Raw genomic sequence first — 27591 nt, forward strand, 5'->3', positions numbered from 1 at the left:
AATAAAATACAAAGTAGCAACAACAACTGAGAGGAAAAGGAAAAACTTAAAGAATATAAGATAAGCGATAACAGATTCTATGATTGTCATAGGAAAAGCAAAGGTGTACTTACATTAATGATGACTGCTCTATTTAATTGTAACAGCGAACCAGCACACACAATAACTAGAGCACCTATGGAGTACTTCAATAATTAATGTTATGATTTACACTTGTGCCTTTCCTGCTACAACATGTCAACATTTCTCCTTGTAATTCATTGAGAAATAGGCACTCTGAACTACAATAATGAACGTTTTAAGAGACCCTAGCTGTGATTTTGCATGCTGTGGCCCACATACTACAATGCAAATCATGTCTACTTTACATTACAGGTAATCATCAACTTGTAAATGCAGTTGTATGGTCTTTTAAAACTGGCTTTACCACAAGATAAGTTTACAAGGCAGGACCATTGTGAGTTGATATGTACTCATGCAAATTTTTCATGTGCAATAAAGCAAATGACCAATAACAAGTTCACTGTGAACCTGTAAAACCAGAAGAATGCACATTTTGAAAGAGGTTTTGATGATTATGCATATACACATATACACACACAGACATTAGATGCATTACTATTATTATTTGTTTGGTTATTAATAAGAACCGTATAAGAGCCTATATTGCCTGCAGTGTTGTTGGTATTATTGTTTGGTAAATGGAATGGAGAAAAAAAAGGTTTGAATGACCAAATAAAGAAGTAAAACTACTTTAATAAGAAGAATATTGAGCTGAATCAGTGTGAGCTCTTTCATAGCTTTGTTTTCCTCATTTTTGAGTCTTAAAATCCCCCGTTAACTTATCCTGATTAACAGTAACCCTTTAATTTAGCTGTATTACTATCATTATTTGTTTGGTTATTAAAAGACGCCTAATAGTATATTGAATTTATATAATATTTTAGCCTATACAGCTTTTATGTTTGCTTGTTCATTGTTTAGTAAATGGAAACAGATTTGAATGACCAAATAAAGAGCTAAATCAGTGTCAGAAGAATCCAGATAATAAAAATAATAACTTATTGTCACGTTCAAAGCTTTATTTTCCTAATTTTTTAGTCTTAAAATCCGCTTTTCATTCACAAAAATATTAAACCCTAACCCTGACAACAGTGTCCCTGGCGACAGTGTCCCTGGCAACAGTAACCCTGGCAACAGTAACCCGGAGTACGGCGTGTCTTTAGCTCCACCTGCTGGTCAACACCAAACTGTGCAGGCAACATGGCGGCCACCATTAGGACATTGTGCTGCTCAGGTGAGACAGAGGTTATTCACTAAATGTGTTGAGTTTTTTAGCCAGTTAACGCTTGAAAGTTGAGTTTCGTCTCGGTAAATATCTGTTTGTACCAGCCGCTGCTTTTAATACAGATGTCTCAATGAATAACCGACATAAAGCGACATAAATATAGCAGTGCTAACGCTAAAGCTAACAGCTCTGTCAGATGTAAACGAGTGACAGTGTCTCATAAGATAATAAAGCAGCTATTTAAGTGAATCCTGTTTATTGTGAGTGATGATACGTGTCTAGAGGCTGATTTTGTGTCTATTTGATGTTTTTTTTTCCAGTGTTGAGACACTCAAACAGGCAGCTCAGCACAACATGCCGAGTTCAAGCTGGAGAGAAATGGAGGAAAGAGTAAGTTTATAGTTTGTGTGTTTTTCTTCTGCTGACTTTAATTTCAAGCTGCAATGATTAGTAGATTAATTGGCAACTATATCATTTACAACTAAAAAGAAATGTTATCTGGTGTGAGGATTGCTGCTTTTCTTTGTCATATATGTAGGGCTGCAATTTACCATTATTTTCTTTGTCAATTACCACAAAACGTTGATTATTGTTTCCCCAAAGCCTAGAAAGATGTACTCAAATGTCTTGTTTTTTCCACAACCCAAACATATTCAGTTTACTTTCATAAAAGCTAAAATATTAACATTTGAGAAGCTGGAAAAAGGTCATTTTTACACTTTTTTTCCTTAAAATATAACACATGATTAATTGATTAACAAAATAGTTGCAGATCAATATAATATTTGTCAACTATTTGATTAATTGATTGTTCATTGAAGCTCTAGAATAATTGTTTATGCATATTTCAACTAATAAGGCTTGGCTTAAGCTTTTTCAAATATGAGCATTGCTGCTTTTCTCTGTCATATGTGACAATAAATTAAAAAGCTTTACCTTTTAGACTGTTTGGACTTAACAAGCACATTGAAGACATCACCATAGAAAACTCTACTTTCATGATCACTTCTGTGCTTAAAGTATATATTGCTTATTCTTGAATAGAGTGCAGTATTATAATTAAGAATAAACACACATCATTGCACAAATAATGTAAGGGAGCTGGCAGTTTAATAGAGGCCCAGCAGCCCCTCATATTATATTGTGCACTCTTGTCCAACAGTGAAATGGAGATGGTAGTGAAGCAATCAGAGGAAAATCTTAAACTGTTATATTAAATCTTTTAAATAACATATTGAAGTGTGATTGATGGTGATATTTGAAGTAGATGATTTTACAGATGTGCAGTGAACAGTGAAGTACATTGACACTTTAACAGTATCTTGTATAAAGTGTTCTTTCTTTTTTATAGTTACATTTACAATCTTTTCATATTTATTTTCTAACTCGTGTGTTTGCTTGCAGACATGGACTTGCCCGAAGTGGCACAGAATACGGACCTCTGACAGATCTACCTGATTGGTCTTTTGCAGGTATTGTGTTTTTGTATTTATTTGTTATTGTAGAATTGTAGAAATGTGGGGGTTCATTCAGAGCTAATGTTATGAGGCAGTGAGTGAGGAGATGTAACTGAGTTTTTGGTGAATATATTATACTTAGAGTATGTTGTTTTAAATCCCGTCTGCTCTCACTAGCGACTTCATTGCAAAGTGAAAGATTTAGGAATTATTTGTATGGTTGCTTGTCAAGTCTGAGCAAATTATCCTGCTTTGTCTAAAAGTTTCTAATACTTTTTATATTTATAAATTTAACATATGAAGTCCAGCATCACATTTTATTTGATTGTACTTGCAACAGTGTGAGAAAACTACGACCATGTTTAAAAAAAAAAAAAAAAAGTGACATACTTGTTGCACATTTTGTGATGCAGTTCATCGTCACATCAGTTTGTATTTGTGTTAATTTGTGTCCAATTTGATCTCAGATGGACGACCAGCACCTCCATTGAAGGGAATGCTGAGAAGAAAGCAAGAGAGGGAAGTTTTAGCAGTGAGTATCACACTTTTACCTTTTTAAAAACATTCTTCTAATCACTCTCTTTGTGTTTATTACACACTTGTGCCTCTAACCTCCACATTGTCTGTCACAGAGGCGCATCGTGATGCTGAGCTCTGAGGTGGACCAAGGGATGGAGACGTGGAGAGAGAAACAGGAGGAAGCCAAACGGGTGGAGGAGCACAAAAAATCTCTTTTACTGAAACCTAAAGGGAAGCTTTTAAGGAAGAAAAATCCTCAAAGTTAGAAACAGCTCATCATCGTAATAATATAGTTTTTCTTAACGGTATATCGATATATGTCAGTTAAATATTTATAAGGTCTCAATATGTCTTCTTCTGCCTTATAGTTTGTGTTTTTCTGTATTCATGAACTTGTGTTGCAGTCGCTGATTGTTTTCATTCAATAAATGATTTATACTTCCAACATGAAGCCGGCTTTAGAAATATTTGTAGATTAAAAAGACTTTTAAGGATCATTTTATAGATATAACACTGAGTTAATGTCTCTCCACTTCCACTAGAATGCAGCATTTCTCCAGTAAAGTGCGACGTGAAGGCTCGCCATTTTGTCTGGTGCTGCTGGGCTCAGAGAGGAGTTTTGTTGAGCAGGAAGGGAGGAGTTGGAAAACAAAGTAGCACTGATTCAAGACCTTAAAGTATGTGTATGTGTGTGTGAGAGAGAGAGAGAGAGAGAAGGAGAGTGAGTGAGGGGTTCACACCTTGGCATGCTGCAACTCTATGTTATTACTCGAAATACATGACGAATGTTTCGGTCAAGACCACCTCAGTGAAGTAAGTGAGGTTAAAGTTGGAGACAGGGCAGCTGAAAAAACGGCCAATTCTTAAAAATTCACACAACTTAAGCAACACGTTGGAAACCAAACTGTTCCTAGATTTAAAAAATAAAGCACATATACAATAATAGATGATGTTTTTCTTGTAATATTTTGTCTCATAACAAGCTCTGTGTTACTCATTAAGTTCTCAATTTTTAGTGGGGCATCTGTACCAACAAAGAGTAAAAGCCAGAGTTAAGAGTGAGCCGTCCTGCAGCCTACTGTCTGGAAAGATGATTAGACGGCTGCAGCCAAGTTGGCAGACCGTCTCATCCCACAGAAAGTGATATTTTTCTCTGGTATCAGCTCAAACTGTACGCCGGATAAATCTTAATCAAGCTGCAGAAACACTTGTCCTCTACGTCATTTAATATGAAAAACTTAACACATGAATAAGCAGTACCAAAAAAAAGAAGAAATTAAAATATCTTAAAGTGGGAAACATGAGATTATGGCTTTAGTTTTATTGGAGGGGACTCTTGTAGGGATTTAGGTTGATTTGTAGCATACAGACCAGCTGTGCCTTTGTCAAGTCAGCACTTATTAAGTGTGACTTTGACTTATAAACAGACTATTTACAAAATGAGGTAAGCCTCTCCTCTCTTTTTGCCCTCACTCTTCTCTTTCTTTCTGCTCCCTTCATCCTCAAGTTTTCTCTCTTTCTCCTCTCTCTCTCTCTCTCTCTCTCTCTCGCTGCCTGGGTCTTGTTGCAGACTTCAGCAAAGCCTCACTGTAATTAGGGCTTCTAGCCGCTGAGTTGCAGATTCTTTTGCTGTGGAGATTGGACTCCCCCCTCCTCCTCCTCCTCCTCCTCCTCCTCCTCTTCTTCTCCACCTCCCCTCCTCTTCCATTCCTTGTATTTTTTCTTTTTTCATACAGTTGACCAAAAGGAGCTGACTGTTTGTTGAGTTACGAATGTGTGGGAGGACGTTGAACAGACCACAGAAGGGTGTAAAGTACCAAAAAAAAAAAAAAAAGGCCAACAACTGGCGACACTTCCTCACACCTGGATCATCAAAGAAACTCCACCGACGAATCAGAAAGGCAACTCTTCAGTCTTTTCTCGACTCTTTTTCTCACATGCAGCTTTCTGTGAATGTCTTTTCTCTCCAACCATCCTCCCTCCCTCCCTTACTCCTTCCCTTCCTCTCCTCCTCCTGTTGTTTTGGTTTTTTAGGGGGGGAAATGAGAACCAGATGTTGCTTATTGTGCAGGAGTCAGCGCTGGAGTGGAAGGGTGGGGGGGGTGAGGATGAGGGTTTTAGGGGAGAGAGCGTTAGGTGAGGTCAAGTCTGCTCCGATGGAGGATGAAGGGATGAGATTGAAGGGGGGAGGAGGGGGAGGGGGGTGTAGAAGGATGAGACAGGGTGAAGTTCAGATGTGGTTGCTTTTGAGGATTTAGCTGACAGGCCCTCTGTAGCTTCACCCGCAGACCAGAAACAGGGAGGGTTTCCTGCTGGCAGATATGACTGAGACAGGAGGGGATGCAGGAGGACCCTAATGCAGAGTAGGGGGTGGCGGTGGGGGGGTTTGGTGGAGGGGTCTGATTCAGCAATAATAACAAAGACCGCTTCCTGACCTGGGTGTTCCTGTTCCTGAAGGGGCACCCTGGGTAGCATGGGCATTTTGAACTGGGCATGACTGCAGGAGAACTGGCACCGCGGGCTGCAATTATCTTTGTTTATTGCTCGTTGGACAGTAAATCATGTGACTCCCAAACATATTTGAGATTGTTGTTTACATCTCATGCAAAGGAATTCACTTTTTTTCTTTTTTAGCATTGGCATGATAGATTGATAAAAATATTTATACTTTAGTGGGAGTTTCTGCTATATGAGATAAATAGGTTTGAACTTCAAGGCAAAAGAGAAAAAAAGGGGGGGGGGATTAAGGGATGAAGTGGGGGGTGAAAACAGCAGCCCTTTTAAAAGTTACAGTAGAGAGTAAATTGTGCCATAATGTAGGTCACCCAAACAAAGTCTCAGGTTGAATTGCAAGCAGCTGTCCTGGCCACTTCCTGCCTGGCATTGAGAAGGAGTGCTGAGCCTGATGGTTGTTCCTGCGCCGCCCAGCCAGACTGTATGAGTTCAGCATTAAAATGGCTGAGAGAGAGAGAGAGAGAGAGAGAGAGAGAGAGAGAGAGGGAGAGGGAGAAAGAGGACTAAAGGCCAACATGGCTGCCAGAGGTCTCATCTGTATTCTTCTCCGTGACCTACAAGACAAGGAGAGCAGATGCTTGGCAGAGAAACTCGGCTGCACCTCCAGACAGACATCCAGATTCCTGCGTGAAATGACAAAAAATGAAGTGAATAAATGCAGTCTGTGGATGTTTGATATCTTCTCACCCTCCTCCACCCTTCACCCTCCTCTTTCCTGATCTGCAACATCTCTTACAACCATTAAACATGATCGTATCTCTGGACTGGACTGCTCTTCTTCTGCATGTCCGCCCACTTACTAACATGGCATCACCATGACAATACAAAAACAAAGAGGCACGAGGAAGGAGTTTTTGGAAACGCCTCATAGTTTCCTAATAATTTAAACCAATTATATAAATATGTAAATTCTCAGGAAGGTCGCTGGAAAAGACTATGTAATGTCATAATAACTGTAGGCAAATTGGAGACAGTGCTCAGTTGGTACTCTTCCAATCCCCATTAATTGCATGTGAACCTTTGTCGGAGGGGGTCTGGACTCCAACAACGGGTCACAATATTAATCTTAGGTTTCGTGAGAATATGAACAGCTGAAAAAACATATTTCTGCTTTACTGGCTCATTTTTACTTCTGTAGGTGTTTTCAAAAAGCAGACGTTTGGTTTAACTGGAATAGGAAGCTGTGATGAAGGGTTGTGAGTAGTTTTGTTTTAAAGGAGCTTAAAAAAAAATAATAAAAAAAGCTGAGAACCACTGACCTAAATATTATTTCAATCAGGTCATCTCCAACGTGGAAACTGTAAAAATGTGTCTACAGGCAAGCGTACAATTCAACAGATAAGTTTCCAATAATAAAATGCATGTTTACTAGCAATTTTGTCAAGGTAGTTCACATTCCTAAACAAACAGCTGCTCATAAACTCAAACTCAAATAACAGTCTCTCTATTTTACATATATTTACTGTTAAATAAATCATGTGGGTCTTTCTAGGAAGCTTCCCAAGTAATTATTAGGAAAGATGAAGTTGAAATCTCCCTGCTGCGGTTCTTCCTCTCAGTTCCTCCTGTCTGTCTGTGGATAAGCACCATAATAAACGTCTTGATGAGCAACGTCTATACACACTCATCTTCACTTCAACTTCAGCGGGGGAAGTTTATCTAAAAACAGTTGTTGTGCTTTGGAAAGATTCACAGAGGCCAATGGAAAAAACAGGTGATATAAAGGGGAGAGAGAGAGAGAGAGAGAGTTTGGCCAGTGCAGGAGGAGAGTGGATGAACAGATGTGAAAATAAAAATAAATAAATAAAAAAGGTAAGGTCAGCCAGGTTTGTATACAGTGTGTTCAAGCAAATGAATGTTTATCCTTCAAGGCCCAAAATCTCTCTTTTAGTGTCTGATTGAAACACACAGAAATGTATCAGTAATCAAACCAGTTAACTCAGCTGGGTATAACATCTGTAATACAACTTAAATCGGACATATGCACATCTCCTGATCTATGTTTTTATTCTGGGTCTCTACTATAATATCTTTGCATGATTTAAAGTTAAAAAACTCATCATTTGTCTTATACTGACTATTTATGCCCCTCAGTTCAGCCTCTGTCTGAAAGAGGCCGTTACAGCTGCTGCTGCCTTGAGATAACTTCTCTTGTAATTTGATGCTATATATCAAATGTAGCTCCTGTCTCTTTAACGAGCCCCTCCTGTTGTCCTCAGGTCAAATTTGACCCATTTAAAAAATGTTTTCATGTCAGAAATATGGATTTCTTTTATCTAATTGCCTGTAAATCACGTGGATGGTTCCATACAGCATTCTCTGCAAGTTTAATTATCACTACTTTCATTGAATTGTGTGTTAATATGCACTTTATGCTTTTTAAAATTAAATCCATACGGGGTCAGTTTCTAACCAGGAGGACAACAGGTGGGATTAAGTGCTGCTATTCAAACTAATTTATGATGTAGAGGTGTACTTCAGGCTGTTTTAGTACAGCGTGAAATCACTGTTGGAGGCTTTGCAACCAGAGAGCTCAGCGAGACACCGATGTTCAGCCTGGTAGCAGCTCTAACCAACATTTTCTATAATAACAACAGATCAAAATGCTTGTAGTCACAAATCCACAGAGCTCTGCAGTTCCCCTGGACACTACAAAACTTTACAGCAACTTTCAGTTCATTGTTTTGGTTTTTCTGTTTCTCTTCTCTTCTGTTCTCTCATCGCTTTCAGCAGTTGTCCTCGTTTCCAGATGCAGCGGGCAGCTGTCCATGTTGGCTCAAAAGCTGAGTCGAGATCCCTCTTGACCTCGGAACCAGCAGTTTACAAAACAAACTGAAGCACTGCTTACTTTCTTGTTCTTGTGCTTTTAAACCATATCTATCAGATAACTTCACAAGCCACTTAAAACTAATGTAAGTATAAAGCTAAGTATGTTTTTGGCATCCTCTAAAAAGTCAGAGGAAAGACTTGCAGAGCTTTGGTGTCTTTTTAAAGGCCACTTTTACCCCCACAGGTTAAAATCCTATGAAAACTAAGATTAAAACTGTATTTGTGAAGCACTTTTTTTACATAGCAAGTGACACACATTGAAATCAGGACTGTCAACAGTTAAAAGAAATCACACATGGAGACAGAAACTTTTAAACTAATAGATGATGTATTCTGGAAAATGTAATTGACACGAAAACCTATTTTTTTAAGAGACCAAACCACATCTGATTATAAAGGTTTTAAGCCATTTTTGTGTAACGTTTGCGGTTGTTTGTCCTGAGCTTGCGGTTGTTTACCGTGACGCACAGTGTGCAGTTTGTGAGGAGTTAAAGCAGAAAACAGAGAGCAAGAAGAAAGAGGGGGGAAGGAGGAGGGGAAGGAGGAAAGGGCAGAGAACGAGAGAAAGAGCAAAAACAGACCAGAGATACTTGTGGTTTGAGAAGCCTCATAAAAAGAACAATTTTGTGCAGTTGGTGAGGAAATAAGAGAGAGAGAGAGAAAGAGGGAGGGAGGAGAGGAGAAGGATTGGGGGAGGCTGCTTGCAAAAAGATTTTTGGATAGAAACTTGCAGAGGGAAAAATATCCCCAAACCTATAAAATAAGTTATTTTACTGGCCTTCTCACTTCTCTCACCTCTCAGTTTCTTTCTTTTTTTCTTGAACACACACTGTTTGTCTTCGCATGTTGTAACAATAAACTTTAAGAGGAGAGAGCCGCGGGGAGTAAACTTTTCTTTGCATAAACCTGCATACACACACACACACACACACACACACACACACACACACACACACACACAAACACACACACACAGAGTATCTACAGTGTACACACATGCAGACTGCAGCCGGGTTTGGCCGAGAAGTTCAGATATTTCAAGAATACCAGATGCTCAGTTGGAACGAGCTCCTCTGAAAAAATGTGACCGTTCCATCATTTTTTCCGACTGGTTCCTCGACACATGACTGCTGGCTCCGTGTCCAAAACAACCAACGGTGTAACTGTATCCAGACGGCTCCATCTGTGGCCCTCCAGCAGCTCCGAGCTGCAGCAGACTGAAACCCGGATGTCTGTGAGGAGGTGAAGATTCAGATCTGACACATCGGCCATTGACACATACCACCTCTCCCTGTCTCCTCAGCAATAAATTAATAATAAAATATATAAATAATTATCATATCTAACAGTAGGTCATCTGATTGAACTGCTGTAAGGTTTGTAGACTATGGGCAGGTGATTACTGATATAAAACGCTTCATATCATTTGATCTTTTACATTTATAAAAAATGTTTCTATGAATGTGGCTTCATGTGTTAAAGGATCATGCTAAAGAAATCTATGGTGGCCCTGAGAGGTCAACACACTGCAACTTGGGAAACACATGCAACAGATAAAAAAAAATAAAAAAATCAATCAATTTGACAACACATTAAGTTGACACAATAATAAAGTTGTTTTTGTCCCACAAAGCAGCACATACCGGAAAAGGAGAAGGACGTTCAATCGATAAAAAAGTGGAAAAATAGCAGTTGTTGATCTAGTTGAAAACTCAGGCTGAACCGCTGTGAACCTGAATGAATCATCATCAATCATCACAAAACAAACCAAGTTTTCTGAGAAACATTTTAGAAAGGAGAGGAAGTGAACTAAATGTGAAGTTTAAAAAAACAGTCGTAGATTCAAAGCTTCAGCTCAGCGTGAGTCAGTTTGCGTTCACCTTACATCATGTTTCCCTACGCTAGCTTTTAAAATACATTCAGCACTAATTTTAATGAGCACATAATGATTTCTTGTCGTGGGTAGCGCTGCTCAGCCAGTGAAAAGAGTCGTAAATTGTCTTCTTTCCTAAAGTTCATCAGCTCGTTAAGGGTGTTTCTGTTCACCAGAGTTCCCCCCGAATTTGACTCAGATGAAGGATGTGATGTTGAAATGAGGAAAAGTTTGTGTTCTAGTAGTGTGTTAATGGTGACGCAACACACAAGAATAACAGATTCTCCCATTTCAATCCAACAGAAACACAGAGAAGAAGTGGATTGGACTGACTGAGCATGTTCACACGGTAAAAGATGAACAAAGGTGAACTTTGACCTGCAAAACCACCAGAACCGGCTGGACATCACACCGAAACAGGAAACACTGTCCACTGGGATTCAATAGGAGTGAATGGGACATGTAGCAATTAAATATTGAATGGAAACATAATGTGACTCCCAGCTTAACCCTTAAACAAACAGGAGTGAAAAATAATTTTAGGTTACTAGTTATCTCATTTGCACCTAAGAAAAAAATGTCCATAAATAAAGTTTTAAAAATATTACTAATATAATTGGTATTTCATAAGTTGTATCTCCACCAGGATATGTTGCCCCTATTAAGGTATATAAGTGGTCATAAACAATTGAATGTGAGGTGATACATTCTTGCTTTCCCCTACTAGTTTCTAAACTGATTTGATCATTTCTATCAAAGTGTAGACCGACCACAAGCTTCAATTCTACCAATTCAAGACACATACTATTGAACAACCACCTTAACCAATCATACTCCTATTTGTAGAGTCTGTATCTCCTGGTGCACGTTGCCTATTTAAGGGTTAATGGAAGTGCAATGCTAAATTTCTGGAATACTCCGTTAATACATACACTTATTACAGTAACATTGAATGTTAGGTAGTGACTCTGCTGGTGAAAAAGATTAACCTAGTTTGGAGTTAAAAATGCACTTAAATGTGTGTTAGTGTGTTATTAATTCAACACTATAAAAGAGTTTAAAAAAATAACACTATTGAAAGTGTAAATTTAACTCAGAATCTGTGAGAATTTTAACATTGACAAACTTGCTGTGTTTGTAGTTTTAGTGTGAAGCATGTCAATCGAGACCAGATGTTTGCATACATTGAGGCTTAAATCTTTTGGGTTTATCAGATTGTGTACTACTGTACAAGAGCAGATGTAAAAGAGTGATTAAACTGGACAATCATTGTAGTCATAAGTGAATTAGGTAAATTGAATAAATTGATCAATAAAGTGATAGAATGGCATTTCACTTCGATATCCGGTAAATATTTGGTATCTATACGAGTTCTTTTCTTATTTGAGTCAATATCAAGCATGTCATGGACTAAAAACTGTACTTAATATTGTGCTTTTCTGTAAATGTGAGCCTATTCAGACACTGATGATGATGATGAGGTTTTGAATGCATTAAAAAAAGTATGACAGATTGTAGAAAATAGTTTAATTTCACTTTATCTAATGAAATACAAAAGTGAAAACAGGCAGGAAAAAAAAATCTCATTCCATTTTATTGATATGATCATCATTATAAATATCATTACCATTATCATTGTTATTAACTCAATCAAATCACCTTCAATTTTGATTTGTGTAAAAAAAACAAAACCAAACAAAAAACATTGAGCACCATCTGTGTCAAAGTTAATAAATAACATTGCTTGTTATCCTGTGCCAACGTCTGGGTAAATTTCGGGTGTTTCAGAATACAAAAAGAAACTCCCTGAAAAAAAAAAAAATCACATTTACCCCCCTCTTCTGATCTAATTCACTGCACGCTGAATGTAAACTGGGAATTCATTTCCATCATTGTCACGTTATGCCTCTGTCCAGCAGGACTCCAAATGACAACGTACAAAAGAAAAAAAAAAGAAAAAAAGTCATTATAACTTTACCAGGAGAACAATAATAACAATAACCATACTTATAATAATAACAATTTCCCATAAAAACGATAATAATTAAAGATTGCACCATATTGTTGGAAACCGTACCGCGTACACGCACATTTGTACGAGCGTCTCTGCTCGTCAATTGAGAACAAATACTGGAATGTTTGAAAAGTGTTATTTGTGAGATAAAACATCACATATTTATTTATTTATTTATTTTCAGTATTATTTTTCCCATCTGACTGCTTGCACTGAAATTAAAAAGTTTTGGCTGCAAGTCTAAGCGACTCAAGTTGTAGTTATATACTGTAGTTTTTATACCAGGCTTTTTTGACAGGGGTGTAACCAGAGGATTTGTCGGGGGGGTCGGGGGAAATCGCCTCAGAGCCCCAAGTTAAGTCTGAATTTTGTGGACATAATCTTGGTTTAACAAATACTCATCTCTGCATCAATCAATACTAACACTGTGCATTACGGCTGGGCTATTATACTCAGCTCCATAAAACCCATCAAACAATTAGGGAGGTAATGATTCCTAAAACTGAACACGGCCTCCATCTTTAGCGACTGACTGAGTACCTGTGAGAAAGGCAGGATTAACAGAAAGGAGAGGAACCTCTAAAGAGTAGGACTGGGTATAATTTCTCCAAATTACAATACATTTTCTGTACCTTATTTTGAGCAATATGAGCATACTTTTCCACAAAATACTTATTTTTTTTAAACAAAAGAAGCAAAAGATGCACATGCAGCTGTACATAAGATTCTGAATAAAATAGTCAACATTTTGTAAAATCTGACCTGACACTCAGTTTTTAACATTTTAGACATTAAAAAAGCTTTATGAACTTTGATACCCAGCCCTACTTAGTGGTAGAAAAATGTTGCCTAAACATTGGATTTAACAGCAATTGTAATGTCAAAATGATGAATTTAAGTTAAAAAATTAAAAAAAAAAAAAAAAAAGTAAAACTCCCTACCAAAAATATCCCCAAAGATTTGACAGCAAATGCATTTTATAGCAAAACCTCAAATTTCTGAGTAAAACCCAAACTGAAAGCACAGATTTGTAAAGTCTACACTGGTGAAGCTAATGAATCAGACAGCAGTTCAGCTGGAGTCGTCCAGTTAAAAGGAGAGGAAGAAGGGATTTTTGTGGGGGGGGTTTTTTCTCTTTTTGGAGGGGTGTGAGAGAGGAGAGGCAGGAGGGAAGTCATCGATGAAGTCTTGAGATTGTGGGTATGTTCTTAATCTCTGAACACAGAACAGTACATGTAAATAGTTAACATACAAATACACATTTTCCTGATTTCAGTTTAGGGCCCTTTTTGAGAAAACAAACCACCCAAACCGTAACACATCAGCATCGTCCCTTTTTTTTTTCAACCAAAAAATCCCTAATCATCCATCTTGTCTCCAGTTGCTCTCTCCTCCTCTTTCATTTCTTTCCCCCTCCTGTCAGTTTCCATCTTCATCCGGCCCTCTTTCTCCCTCTCTTTCTGTCCCTCTGTGGCAGTCTGTCAATCACCCGTCGCTCTGTCTACACCTTGTCCAGCAGGGATCTCTGGCAGTAGAGGAGGCGTCGAGGCGTGCCGTACTTCCTGAAGAACAAAAGCGCTCCCAGAGTGACCACCACCAGCACCAGTAAGAGGAGAGGGATCACCACCGCCACCGGCCCGGCCCCGCCCTGCGATTCGTCCACCTCGATGATGATCACCTCCTCTTCCCGACCCTTCTTGGGATCCTCGCTTTCGCAGCCCATCCAGTCCCTGAGCACAGACTTGGGGTAGCCAGACTCCACCTTCATGTACTGGTTGTTGAACTTCCAGTACTTGTTGGCTTTGTAGAAATACGTGTAAGCTGTGGAAAATGGAAAGATGGAAAAATCAGGAGTTAGTTTCATGAGTTTTCTTCCAGTTTTGAGTGGAGAAAACACAACGATGGAGATGTTTTTGGGCTAAAACTTGAAATATATACAGTTAAGTTATCATCAACACATTTTTGCAAATCCTAGAAGTAATATTTGGTGTTTTGAAGGTGAAAATGCACATAAGAATGTTTATTTACATCCATCCTCGCTCATGATGGCAGCCTTGATGTTTTCCGGTGCTCCGTTCCACATGCTGATAGGCTTTGGATAGTCTCTGTCCACAGTGCGAGTCTGCTCATTGAAGCGGTAGTACCTGCAAATGCCACATAGAGGGAAATATTAAAGAAATATGTCTTGAGAGAACAGTTTTGGGTGATTAATTCCTACGACTGCTGCTGGGGCGTTTTGGTGGGATTTAAGACGGGCCTGTTTGATGCCAAATGTTCCTGTTTTTGTGTTTGAACAGGGATATTTTGTTACATGTCATCCCTCCTCACTCCCTGCAAATCCTGTCAGCTTTTTGAAAAAGGAGTTTGATGCAGTTTGAGCGTCTAGACACCATTAACACACTATAATACAGATATAAGGATATTTATAAGTGTTGGTTACTTATTAGAAAGACATATTTTACTTTTATTGTCATTCATTACCTATTTATACATCAGCTTCCACTTATGGTTGTATAACTACATTAAAATGTGTTATAACCATTTACTTACTGATTATATCCCATTTATAAATGCAACACAAGGATACTTTAAGTTACGTGTTAGTTTAAGATGAGGGGGGTCCTATGATTGTGAGTCAGAGAAGTGAAATGTGGGAGGCCACTCAGACAGATAAGAGATAAGGTAGATGTACATCAAGGTAGAACTTGTTACTGCATGTATGAAAAGAGTATGAAGCATGTTTGTTTAAGACATTCATGCTACAGGAATGTCTCTGATAGTACTTCAGAAGGCTGTAAAAAGGCTGAAAGTGTACAAGGATAATGAGGAAGGATTTTCACTGATTGGTTCTTCAACACTAGGACGATACTGGAAAAATAAGAATAAAATATATAATAAATTCTGACTTACTTAGTGCCTCTGAAGAAGTACGTCTGTCCTGTTGGTGTGTAGAAGAGAGCGGCGTCGATCTTGTCTTTGGGCAGACCAGTACCCAGGTCTTTCAGGCTCTTGGGGGAATCCTTTTCCATAATAGACTCACTGAAAACCCAGTATCTGTCACCTGGAGATGGAAGAAAGGAAAAAAAAAAAAAACAGGATAATGAAAAGAAAGGCAGATACTAAACAGAAGTGAGTGAGGTAGGGGGGGAGAAGGAAGATCAGAGGAAGATGTCGTAACAGTTTACACATGAATTTGATCACTTGAGCAGCTGCAATGACGCCACCGTCCTAAATCTGGTTTCAATTTAATCTCAGAGGGAAACTACCTTTGAAGAAGATGAATTTCCCATCATCTCTCTCGTAGGCAGCGTTAATGTTTGAAGGAAGGCCTTTCCAGAAGTGACCAATGGCCATGGGGTATCCTGGCAACACTTTGTTGTTACGCACACGCCAAAACCATTTGTCCTGCAAACACACGCACACACAGATGTAGATTAAAACTACACAAGAATATATTCCATGCTGGCATTTTGTTTTCTTTATGCGTCTGAAATAATGCATGCTGCTGCTTAAATTGACAGACTAAGCAAAAATTCCAAATATTGTCTAGTTTCAGCTTGTCAGATGTAAGAATTTGCTTACTGTCTCAGCAAATAATCAATATGAAAACCCTGCTTGATGCAAAAGCAGCATTTAGCCCAAGAATTTGCAGAATTAAAGGAACAAACAGTCAAGTTTAAGCAGTTGTAGTTAGGCTATTCCTACATGAAGCTGGAGCAATCAGCTTAGTTTAGCAAAAAGGCTGAAAACAGGGATATATAGCTAACATGCCTCATCCAAAGGTAACAAAAACTACCTTTCAGCAGTTCTAAAGCTCGTTATTTAACACAATATCTGGTTTCTTGTGTACAAAAAGTGTAAAATGGAAAGTTATGGTTTAGCTAGGCTAACTTCTCCCTCTGTTTCCATTCTTTATGCTAAGCTAAGCTAACTGGCTGTAGCCTTATACTGAGCATTCAAACATGACTGTGGTATCAATCCTCTAATTTAACTCTCTAAGAAAGCAAATAAGCACATTTCCCCCAAAATGTTAAACAATTAATTTAAAGAACAGAAAAAGAGAAGCAAAAACATCTGTGTGATACTCAATATTTTTGGTTTTGATAAATTAAGTGAAATATTTTTTTTTAAAGTGAAAATTATTGTACCTTAAATACGAACTTCTCCCCTCTGAGGACAGCGACGGTGTCAAAGTGACCCTCGCAGATGTCCGGGCCATTGTCCGGCTTGACGGGCGTCTTCGTGGGTCGGGGGGGAGGAGGGGGAGCGCCGGACTTTGTTCCTGTGGGAAAGATTTTTGTGTGAGAGAGAAACGGTTTATTTAGAGGAAGACCACCCAACATGTCTCAAATTATGTTTATTTTACATTTTTACTCTGCTATACGCACATATCATCTTCTATTGATGCACACTTTGGATGTTCTGCTTTTGTATTAATGCTCAATGAAAGATTTTATGACCTGTTTCATTTCAGCTTGATTTTTTTTATAGCTCATAAATCACAATGGTGCTTGTAGCTGTTGTGTCAGTTTCTATCAGTAGGCTACAACTAAACCAATATTGATAAAAGAAACAGTGAATTGATACTTAAACATCATCTGTCTTCTGATAAATTAAACCAAATGGACTGTTCATGGTTGTCACACCCTTGCAATGAATTTGGACTTTAAGTTTTCAAAGTTTTATCACTGCTTTGAAAGAAGAGAAACACCATATTTCTAAGGCCTCAATTTAATACATTACATACATACTTCTCTTTTTTATACATTAGATGGTCATATTCATTAAATATTTCATAGCACCAGCAGTCTATAAATGTGGCAAGATGATTTTGAGCTTCATGGCCTTTAGAGGAAATTGATTGAAAGAATAATAAAGCAGAAAGAAAAATACTTCTGCTTCACCAAATTCTGTTTATTATGTCAGAATATCCTCTGATCTTTTTCCTGACATCCAGACAAATGGCTGCTCTAAGAGACCAACAGATCAACCCACCGTAGATGGCCTGGATGCCTCTGCGGTCGTCGTCAGGCAGCTGGAAGTTTTCAGTTTCAAACCACTGATAGAAGGGGGCCATGATGGCAGAGGGGTTGTTGGAGTGCTCCAGACCCAGAGCATGACCCAGCTCATGGACGGCTACCAGGAAAACATCATTACCTTTTGATGAGAGGAAGAGGAAATTTAGTTTTTATCAGTTTAGACGACAGCAAAGAAAACAAATTGAATCTGTTGAATCGCCCGGCTCAGCTCCGTGCTCTTTTTCTTACCTCCCTGGTCGACGGTCCCAGTGGTCCAGGGCTCGGCGAGGTCGAAGTGCGTGTCTCCTCCGATGCCGTGGCCTGGGAAATAAGCGTGCGCCAAGAAGCCACCTTCACCATCAAATGGCGTGCTGTCGCCGTGGAAACCCTCTGCGAAGGAGAGCATGATGTCTGCGAACTTGTCGACCTTGCCCTGGATCTGGCTGTAGGGGATCTCTCTGAAGGTGAGGGGGATCGCGCTCTCCCACACCTTGAAGGCCCTTCGGATGGCTTCATATGTGGCATGTTCACCAATTTTCGGGGTGTAGTTCATTATGCTGCAGTAGATAACGGAGACACTAGGATTTAGGACACTAAAGGTACTGCAGTGTTATGTCTTTTGTTCAGTGTAAAAAGTGTATATTTAAGTGGTTTAACATTTGCCTGCTAGTTTTGATTAATTGATTAATTGATTGATCGATGCATAGTCAATTTTTCTCAGTCCTCTATGACAGTAAGTTCTCAGAAGTTAGAGAGAGTTATTTTTTTCCTCAATTTTTCAACATTTTAAAGATAAAATGAGAGAGAAAAAATTCAGCTGATTAACTCAGCCCTAAATTCCTTAAATAAGTTTAACATCATCTGGACAATAAAGTAGCTGCACATGTGAAACTTTAGCAGTAAATCCAAACTACAGATCAGTGTTGGTGTCGGGTGTAGATCCTGACCTGAATGTCACCTCAGACTTGTCCCACTTCAGACCCTGAATGGCATATCTCTTCCTCCTCAGGTTGGTTTTCAGCTCCGGGCCGAACTTGTCTGGGACGCCACATCGTGCCCGGCTCATCGCCCTGGCAACGGCAAAATCAAACTCTCAGCTATGTAAAATATTCCAACTGCTTCGTAGGACACATTTAACAAAAAAAAAAAAAAAAAAAAGACCTTCAGATATTTGTGGCTTTTTTTCCAGTAACAAATTGAAACCGAGTAGTTATGTGTTATAAAGCTGTCAAACTGGACTCACTCTAACGTGTTGGCGTCTATGGAGCCGGTGACAGTCAAACCATAAAACCTCTGCATGGCCATTATCGCCGTTGCAATGGATTTGGGTGAGCGGATAGCCTGAGCTCTGACATCACCTGGAGGCAGGTAGCCAAACTGCTGCAGCCAAGCCTACGAGAGAGAGGGAGAGAGACAGGAACGAAAACGTCACCTATTTGCCATTATAGTGTAAATATATGAAGATAATCACATTTATACAGATTCACACTGTTTCCTCTACCAGTGAACAGGTGGATTATGTTGTGCAAAGGTTTGAAAGAGGTTTATTGGTGTTGGGTTTAGTGTTTTACAGGCTGACTGATCTCACAGACGGAAACACAGCTGTAAGAGCTTATTTATCTAAAAATCTGACATCCAGACAAACTATTCGACCATGTATACATAATGATGTTTTCTTTATGTTCTTGTACGAAATCAATGATCAATCTGGCTTCATGTACAAGTATCATTATTCTCTTTTACAACTAAATGACAATATTCAATAGTGGGGAGCAGTTGCATTAACTTATTACCCTACATAACAAAACTAGTGAAAGTTGAAGCTTATACAAAAATATGCAATATGTAGGATAACATATATGAATAGTTTATGAAACTATATATCAAATTAAACACCTCCAACCTTTCATAAATTGGGTCACAAACTAAAAATAATTTTTCTCCATTGGGTAGATTTTCAGTCGTTAACATGCTGCCAAAACATTTTTTATTTTTCCTATTCTAGCTACAGGACTTGACAGTATAAATTACTACCTTCTGACAACAGAAAATACCGGAAATCTACTTTTAACCAGCTGAAATACAAAAAGTTCATGTCGCTTCCAGAGGCTTTTACTTAATCCAAGTGTTTATGAGAGGTTTAGTGACATATTATTAAGAATTATTTCTTTCTCTTTTACTTTCTTTGTGAGTTATTCAGTCACTTAGTCAGACATGCCGTAGGCTGCAGAAAAACAACTTGAAAACATCTTCGTCAACAAAAAAAGAAGGGTTTGGCCCCTTGTGTGAACCTGTTGGCTTTTTGTCTACTTCCAGTCAACTTTGAGCGCCTGTTCAGACCTGCTTCTCTGAGACGTATCACACGGATTGCTCGTTGAACAAAGCTGACAGGGTGTGTGTGTGTGTGTGAGGGGGTTTTTTGTACCAAATTGACTTGAAGCAGCAATAACAACAGGGTCAACCTACATATCCTTCTCTTCAGCAGCCAACACACACTGAGCTACCACAGCACGTTACATTTATTGTCTTTTCTTCACGTGACTGTGACATTACCCGTTTAACGAACTCTTAAAAGACTAACACCAAATCTTCACAAGGGCCTTGTGATTTATGCTTTACGGGAAACTTTGTTGTGGGGTCATAAGAAGGGATGAGAAAGGAACTAAAAGCCAAATAAAACACACAATCCGAAAAACAGTGATGTCATTTTATTCACGATGACCCAGAACTCTGTCTAGACTATCGCAGCCAAAGACAACTCGCAGCCACAAACGCTGGAAAAAGCAACATTTTCAGCAACATTTGGGTTCCTCAAAGCTTGAGTTTAAGATCTTCCTGTCACTGTCTACACTGCCCCCCCCCATTCTGTCTGTCTGTCTTCATGTCAACCAAAACCACCACTATTTATCTTAACACATGAAAGGCCAGGCTATTCTTTCCACTGCCTGCTGCTGGTGGTCTAACACTGGACAGAGGCACTTTTAAAAAGGAGTAGTTCAACATTTTGGGAGACAGAAGATCAATGCCACTCTCATATCGAGATGAAATGTGCTGGTAAGAGGATTTTGTGACCTTTAAATAGAGCCAAGCCAGCCGTTTCCCCCTGTGTACAGTCCTAATGCTAAGCTAAGCTAACCAGCTTTCCTAGTCTATCTGTTCAATCATTTTCACTATCTCATTTTTATTATAGTGGACATATGCACATTTTCAAGCTCTATATTTTTGTTTTGGAGCTCTACTGGTATAAATATGCATGATTTACAGTTTAAAAAAACCTCCTTGTATATATTAAACCGGCTCTTTACGCAGCCCCTCAGTTTAGCCTCTGTCTAAAACAGGCCGTTTTTCTTTTTCTCATTCTTTACTCGAGACTTAAACTCAAAACTCAAATACATCTGTACATGTTGGACTCGAAATCTGCGAGTGTACAACCCGAAACAAAGGCTATGAAACAGACGACCTGTTGTGGGCACATGCGAACAACCTGATATCATCACAAGGAACAGGCAGAGGTTACACATCTTGGAAAACAGCAGAAAATCACAAAAAAGCACCATATGTCCCCTTTAAGTATCAAATATGTCCCCTTATAATAGTTCAAGGCCTAAATGTGTCTTGACTCTGTGTCTTTCCACAGAGAGTTAAAGCACACCTCATCCTCAACCACAAATTAAGTTGAGGGAATTACCCCGAATTCCTGCTTTGGCGTCACTCAAACCTCAGATATCTCTCTTGTTCCACCATTAGCGCTGTTTTTCTCTTCAAACCTTCATCCGACAAGTGAAGGGGGTGAAAAAACAGGGGAGGGATGGAAACGCAGCAGGACTGGAGCAGGACTACCTGGCCATATATTGCCCGGGGCACACACAGCTACTGTTAGTCATGTGGTGGGGCAGAGAGGCCGGAGAACAAGGTTCACTTATGATGACCTGCAGAGAGAGAGAGAGGGGCAGCTTATCCCCCTTCTCTCTTTTGCCTCTGCGTCATACTCACTCACCTTTTCTTAAAGATTTCTCTGGATTATTTAAGGGTCTAGTTAATTTAATTTATCTTCTGTCTCACTCTGTGTCAATCTACCTCCAACGCCGACCAAATTTACTTTTCTCTGCCTCCGCTGCTGACTGCTGCTAGTGTTTCCTGTGGCTCCAGTGTGGTGATGCGTCTGCTTCTATAAAAACACCCTCCCCCCCTCCCCGGCCCCCCCTCCAACACCATCAAGACCTCCACTTCTCTCCTGTAATCCCAAACTACTCCTTCAACTACACGCTAACGCACACCTCCACCTCCGCCTCCGGTTCGGACGCCAGATATCCCAGCATGCACCCCTCCTGCCTGGAACTAGCTGCAGCCACCATCAAAGCTTCTATTTATTGAGACTTGTACATGGCTGGTATTGTTGGCGTTGGGGTGGCTCGGTAGCTCTCAGCCATGTGTGGTCACAGGGCTGGCTGCTGGTTTGGTAAACACACACTCCTGGGTCTGTGCAGTATGTGTGTGTGTGTGTATGTGTGTGTGTGTGTGGACTGACGTGTGGTCCAAATGTATAATGCTCAGTGAAACACAACCAGTGTGATGTAAATGTTGGTGGTCGAGGTTATTTTGGTGAAGCGGTTTGATGTATACATGGATTCGGTGACCCTGCTGTGACCTTACTGATCTATACAGAGCTGGAAAGATTGATTGAGTGATCAATTAGTCGACTGATTTCACCTTTTAAGCACTAAAATGAAATATTTAATCTTCCAACTTTTTAAAAGTACTGTGAGTTGAATATTTTTTGGTTTTTTACACAAATGCTTGGATAAAATGGATTTAAATGTCAATTATGAGAGGCATTCTCACTTTTTTGTGATTTTTAATAGACTAAATGATTGATTGATTAATTGAGAAAATCATCACCAGCTTTTGAAAATAACCACCTGACGATTTTTGTATTTATTGATAATTAAATAGATGAAATATACATTAAAAATCCAGAAACTGAGGTAGGTATGCTGCCTCCAGAGCACTGCTGCGTGTGGCTGCTTGCAATCATCTTCTCCTCAGGATAAGAACAACCAAACATACTTTCGGCTGTATTAATCTGCACGTGGTCTTTACATAGTGCACAGTGGTTCCATGTTACAGTAGTACTTGTGTGATAATTTGACTACTGAGAAGAAAACATTTTAACATTGTGTACATAGAATGGCAGATCTAATAAATTAGCTCTTACTAGTTCTGCTCTAATCAAGACCCTGTAAGGTCAAAACTGGTCAACGTTTTTTTTTCTCCAAATATGCATCTTTAGAGCCTCTTCTACTTTTTTGTCAGCGTGTGGGCAGTCATTCTATGAAATGGGACTTTAATGAGGCTTTATATATAACTTTTCTCCTTGTTTTGCTTTATTTTCTGTGTGCACTTTTGCAAGCGCACCAGGAAGTTCCCTAGACACTAAACCGACTCAGCCTCTTTATTCTTCTTGGTACTTTGGATGATTTGGAAATCTGCACCAGTAAGCACATTAATGGCAGGACAGCTTTGTGCTATCAAAACATTAAATAGTTCAATCCGGTGAGTATCAACAAGTAAAAAATGTGAGCGTGTGGCTGGATATCGTGTATGCGATGTCTCACAGGACATGTCAGTGCCACCTATTGTCCCACACACTTAGTCACATGCTCATGAGACGGAGGAGTGATACATTTTCCCGGATGCGTGATTAAAAAAAGGCAACCACATGTTCCGAAAAGTTATAAACAAAATGTAAAAAATCCCCCTGTGTACTCACAGCTGTCGTGATAAAAAAAAGAAAAGAAAAAAGGATGATGACATTTTCATAGGAAGTGAAACTGTCATTGCGTTACTGAATACGTCATATGAGGCCCCGGTCATATTTTAAGCTGACATACGTCTTTAGAATCTCACCAGGCATGAAGGAAAAGAAAAAAGAGCAGACAAAGAGAGTTAAAGACAGCTGAGGATGATCTAAAGTGCAGAGTTACATTAGAGAAGGAGAGGTAAAGACATTAGAAGGACGAGTGGTAAAAGAAAAGTGGGGAAAGAGAGAGAGAGGGGTTAGAAGTATGGCTGAATTTAAATCCGAGCGACTGAGTCAGTTGTTCCTCTCGTTCGGTGCCAACGGAAAAAACAGAGAATTTTGCTCAAGAGTGGCTGAATCTCACATTGCCTTCATTTCTTGGCGTCTCTGACCCAGTTAGCACTCACACCACAGCATTTACATATCTGCAGGGTCAAATAATACTATCACTGGACAGTTTTTTCTGCTTAGTAAAACTTTATTTCACTGTCGTCTGGAAACAGTGTCTGGCAAACTGATACGAGAGTGATAAATACTTTTGGGACAGGGGTGATTGCACTGGAGGACACTGCTTTATGACAATAATCCCATAGAAAGCACCAATGGTGGAAGTAGCTATCCAAGTCCTGCACTCAAGTACAATTTTGAGTGTTTCTTCTTCATCTTACTGCTATCTTATTGCCTTTCTTTCCTTTTTTATATGTATTTAGCTATACTTACAATGCAGTTACTTTGCAGGTTCATATCCTACATATATCCTATATGTAAGATATAAGGAGATTATAAACCATATGATGCATTGTCATTCATCAATACTATTAAAAGTTGTGAAAACCCCTTTTGACGATATATTCTGCTTTGTAAGGATTCATTCTGCATTATGAGTACATTAATGTTCTACACTTGAGTACATTTTGTGGAGAATACTTCTGAATGCAGGACTTTTACTTGTAATGAAGCAGTTTTACATCCTAGCTTTGATACATTTACTTAAATAAAAGGTCTGAATACTTCTTTTTTTCCTGTTTTTTGGAGGAGTTTTACATTTATTATCGAGTCCTGTAAGGATGGAGGGTGGCAGTGCTGTGTAGTAGAGTTACACAATAGTATGAAATGGAAACACTTCAGAAAAGTGCAACTACCTTCAAGTTCTATGTACAGTTACTTTCCAATACCGCATTTTAAGTGGCTGGCCGACTTTTGAGAGTTAGCTTTTGGATCAGCACTTTCTGCTTTCAGCTTTTGCCAAATCCATCCAGCTGAGCTCCAAAATAAAGAGCAGCAAGAATGCAGATCTTGATCAGTATAATAGTGAAAGCATATCAGTCCTAGGCCAAGACTTGTGACTCCGCACTCACTAACATCAAGGTGGAAACTTTTTGCTGTTTGATGTCCTCTACTTATACCAAGGTGGAGCATTTTTTCAGGTGTTGAGTGTAGATAAGCTCCCTTTCTCCCTTGAACTCCATCAGTTTCTAATTAAGGCCGATCGAGCGGATTATTTTGACATTTCTTAAGTGACAGCCGCTGCCTGCCGGAGCAGCGTGCACCAAAGCTTGAGCAAGGCTTTTCTTTGATGCTACATCAACAGCCAAGATAAAGAGAATTGAATCCAGATGTGTTTTGGTCAGATCTGCTGGGATCACGAGACATGTGTCTCCAGATGGCAACGGGAAATCTCCAGCATTCTTTCAGCCAGATATGGAGAGATCCTGTTTTTAGACCCACTTGTTTTCATTGCTGTTCGCTTCCTTGGCTCACAAAGTCCAACTAAGTGTTTTATTCAAGCAGAGAAAAGGTTAGACAAGGCAAAACACGGTGAATGAAAACAGATGCCGGAGGGCGCAAAAATGGTCCTTCGCTAGAAGTGTTTTCGTTTCAGGGAATAGGGGAAGTCGTATTCCTCTTTTGGTGGGGCTTCTCTGCTCATTTAGGATGGATTGAGTCTGTCACAGTGAAGTCAGAGATGTTGAGCAACACTGATAAACCACAAAATTCCTCTAACTTCAGTTTCTGCTTTTCCTCGGACCTCTCGACCCCCCCCAAAAAAGGGAAGATTCATCCATGATGATTTGACCTTTGTGTCACTTGTTATTATGTCTTTGTTACTCCTATTTCTCCAGTTTAGTCTACTTTCTACACACACACATACACACACGTCTATCTTTTGATCACAGGTTTCCTATACAACCCTCAGGTGATGTAATCCAGACCCGATAATTACGGCTTATCGTCTTTCTCAGTCTGACAGCATCACATACTGACAATTAAACTGCACATACGCGACCTGCATCAACAGACGAGACATCCAGCTCTCATCTTTGTGCATCTTGCATTAAATACTGCACACTAAACTGTCACGCTGATGTTGTACAGCTGCTGCAAACAGTGGTGTTTTCTCACCCTGTTTACAGCCGTTCATCACTGTGTCGATGTGTTCGCCACAGGGGGCTGCTGCCTGCGGCGTCTTATAAACTGTCTGACTTCTCTGAGTTATCCACCACGTCTGGCTTGACTCATATGCCAGGCACTTGTGGTCAGTGACTAAGGTCTTCCTTCACTCATTTACGAACCTTGCGTCCACTAAGAGCTTTAGCACAGTCTCTTTTATATCCTAACTAACACCTGAATTGACTTTCTACTCTGAATCAGTTTCCTGTGGCTGAAGGATATTAGTGAAGCATCCTGTCTTTTACAGAGCAACATTGTATATCATCACTTCCTGAAGATGACTGAATATCACCTAATTTTTTCCATGCACTTATAACAACTGGTTGTTATTGATGTTATCAACAAGGTGGCCTGGAACACAGCCGGATGAAGCAAATCTACAATGTGCAGACAGCGGAGGCGCCCAGGATGTACCCAATCATTTTCAGAGCTCTAAGTTCCCTGATGACAAAATATGTTGTTCAGGTGAGAGCTAATCTGCAGTTTACTGTTTCCGAGCCGAGGTTACTGCGTCTCCCTGACAGACCGTCTCACGTCCAGCTTGTTGTGAGTGTGGACAAGCTTCTCGGCCTGCTGTCTGTGCAGTCTGCACACACAGATGAAAGCCATTAACCCCCTCCCCTGCTCCCCTCCCCACCCCCAGTACCACCACTGCCCATTTTTTCCTCAGAACAAAGCAGCTCAGCTGAGGTTTCTAAACTTTGCTGCCTCTGCATGGTTGGATCTCCCCCTCTTCCTTCTCAAGCCACAAGAGTTTAGAGTCAGGACTTTTTTTTCTCCTCCCTTTTGTGGATGAAGTTTCATCTGTTGTTACAGTTTCAACTCAGGATGGGTTCGTTTTAACAGAGAAAAGGGGTTAGGAGTGTTTGAAAGAAGGGGAATAAACACGTAGGAACAGAAATAGCAGTTGTAAGATGACAAAAACATATTTTTAGAAGACATTGCAAATAGTAGGAGGTTAAATTACAACGAAATGAGATCACTATAATTCATGTTTCTACTATAAACTACTTTAAAGCTACGATGTGGGATGTATTGTAGAATAATTGTGGAAACTGATTTGAAATGGAGAAAATGGAAAATAAACATTGTTGGCACATTATAACCTGCATGGCACACTGAACATAAGCATAAAAATCCTGTATTTTATCAATCTGCTGTTTACATTTAATATAATCCTCTTTTTTCTCCAACAGACTTACCTCTGCTTTCAGCACATTTGCAGTGACGGAGGTAAAACCAAAGCAGCAGAGCCCGCAGGCCAGTGTGAGGAGATGGAGGAGCATTGTTGTATCTGCACACTGTCTCCACAGAGAAGTTCAGAAAACTGTGTCTCTACACAAGTCCCGCCGTGTGGACAGCAGACGATGAAGGAAAAGAAAAATAAAGAAAAAAAATCAATCGATCGATGCTACTCCGGTTTGTTTTCTCTTTAAAACGTGGCAGAAAAGTGTGGTCGTATCCGCATGGACTCTTTGAGCGCAGCTTTCTCTGCGCAAAAAGCGACTCCTGGAGAGTCAGAGTCGAGCGGAAAACAACCAACAAAAAGCCAAAAGCATCGGGATAAATGATCAGCTGCTGTTCACTAAAGCTTCATAGTTCAGCTTTGCTTTGGTAGGTTTGCAGCGTGTGTGGACGTGGGCAGAGAGAGATGGATTTTCCTGTGGGTCCTCCTCCAGGTTTTTTTTTTTTTTTTTTTTTTGACAAGGCTGCGTGACGACAGCTGACCAGGTTTGTTAAAGTGCTGATCAATGACAGACACGCACATATACAATGATTTGAAACGATTTTGTAACATTACTGGCAGCTTGAAAAGATCTCTGTGGAA

The 27591-nt window shown here is 39.6% G+C and overlaps 2 protein-coding genes across 3 annotated transcripts; one reads left to right on the forward strand and one right to left on the reverse strand.

Annotated features, from left to right (window-relative positions):
- Positions 1-1262: 1262 nt before the first annotated feature.
- On the forward strand, positions 1263-3703 carry mrpl52 (mitochondrial ribosomal protein L52). Its single transcript, XM_062444988.1, has 5 exons — positions 1263-1297; positions 1609-1678; positions 2693-2760; positions 3213-3277; positions 3378-3703. Exons 1-5 carry the CDS (start codon positions 1264-1266, stop codon positions 3528-3530), a joined length of 390 nt encoding a protein of 129 aa, XP_062300972.1. The 5' UTR covers position 1263; the 3' UTR covers positions 3531-3703.
- A 9564-nt stretch (positions 3704-13267) lies between these two features.
- Positions 13268-27193, reverse strand: mmp14a (matrix metallopeptidase 14a (membrane-inserted)). 2 transcript variants are annotated; one of them, XM_062444363.1, is made up of 10 exons: positions 26966-27193; positions 18756-18904; positions 18460-18582; positions 17762-18069; positions 17490-17651; positions 16643-16776; positions 15761-15899; positions 15405-15555; positions 14523-14638; positions 13268-14315 (listed from the first exon to the last, which is right to left on the reverse strand). In XM_062444363.1, exons 1-10 carry the CDS (start codon positions 27047-27049, stop codon positions 13996-13998), a joined length of 1686 nt encoding a protein of 561 aa, XP_062300347.1. In that variant the 5' UTR covers positions 27050-27193; the 3' UTR covers positions 13268-13995. The 2 variants fall into 2 exon arrangements, with proteins under 2 accessions (XP_062300347.1, XP_062300346.1); XM_062444362.1 differs by lacking the exon at positions 26966-27193 and having other exon boundaries at positions 13269-14315; positions 16643-16812; positions 17487-17651; positions 18756-18842.
- Between the last annotated feature and the right edge of the window lie 398 nt (positions 27194-27591).

This window comes from Scomber scombrus, chromosome 23 (assembly GCF_963691925.1).
Source record: "Scomber scombrus chromosome 23, fScoSco1.1, whole genome shotgun sequence".
Classification (NCBI taxonomy): domain Eukaryota; kingdom Metazoa; phylum Chordata; class Actinopteri; order Scombriformes; family Scombridae; genus Scomber; species Scomber scombrus.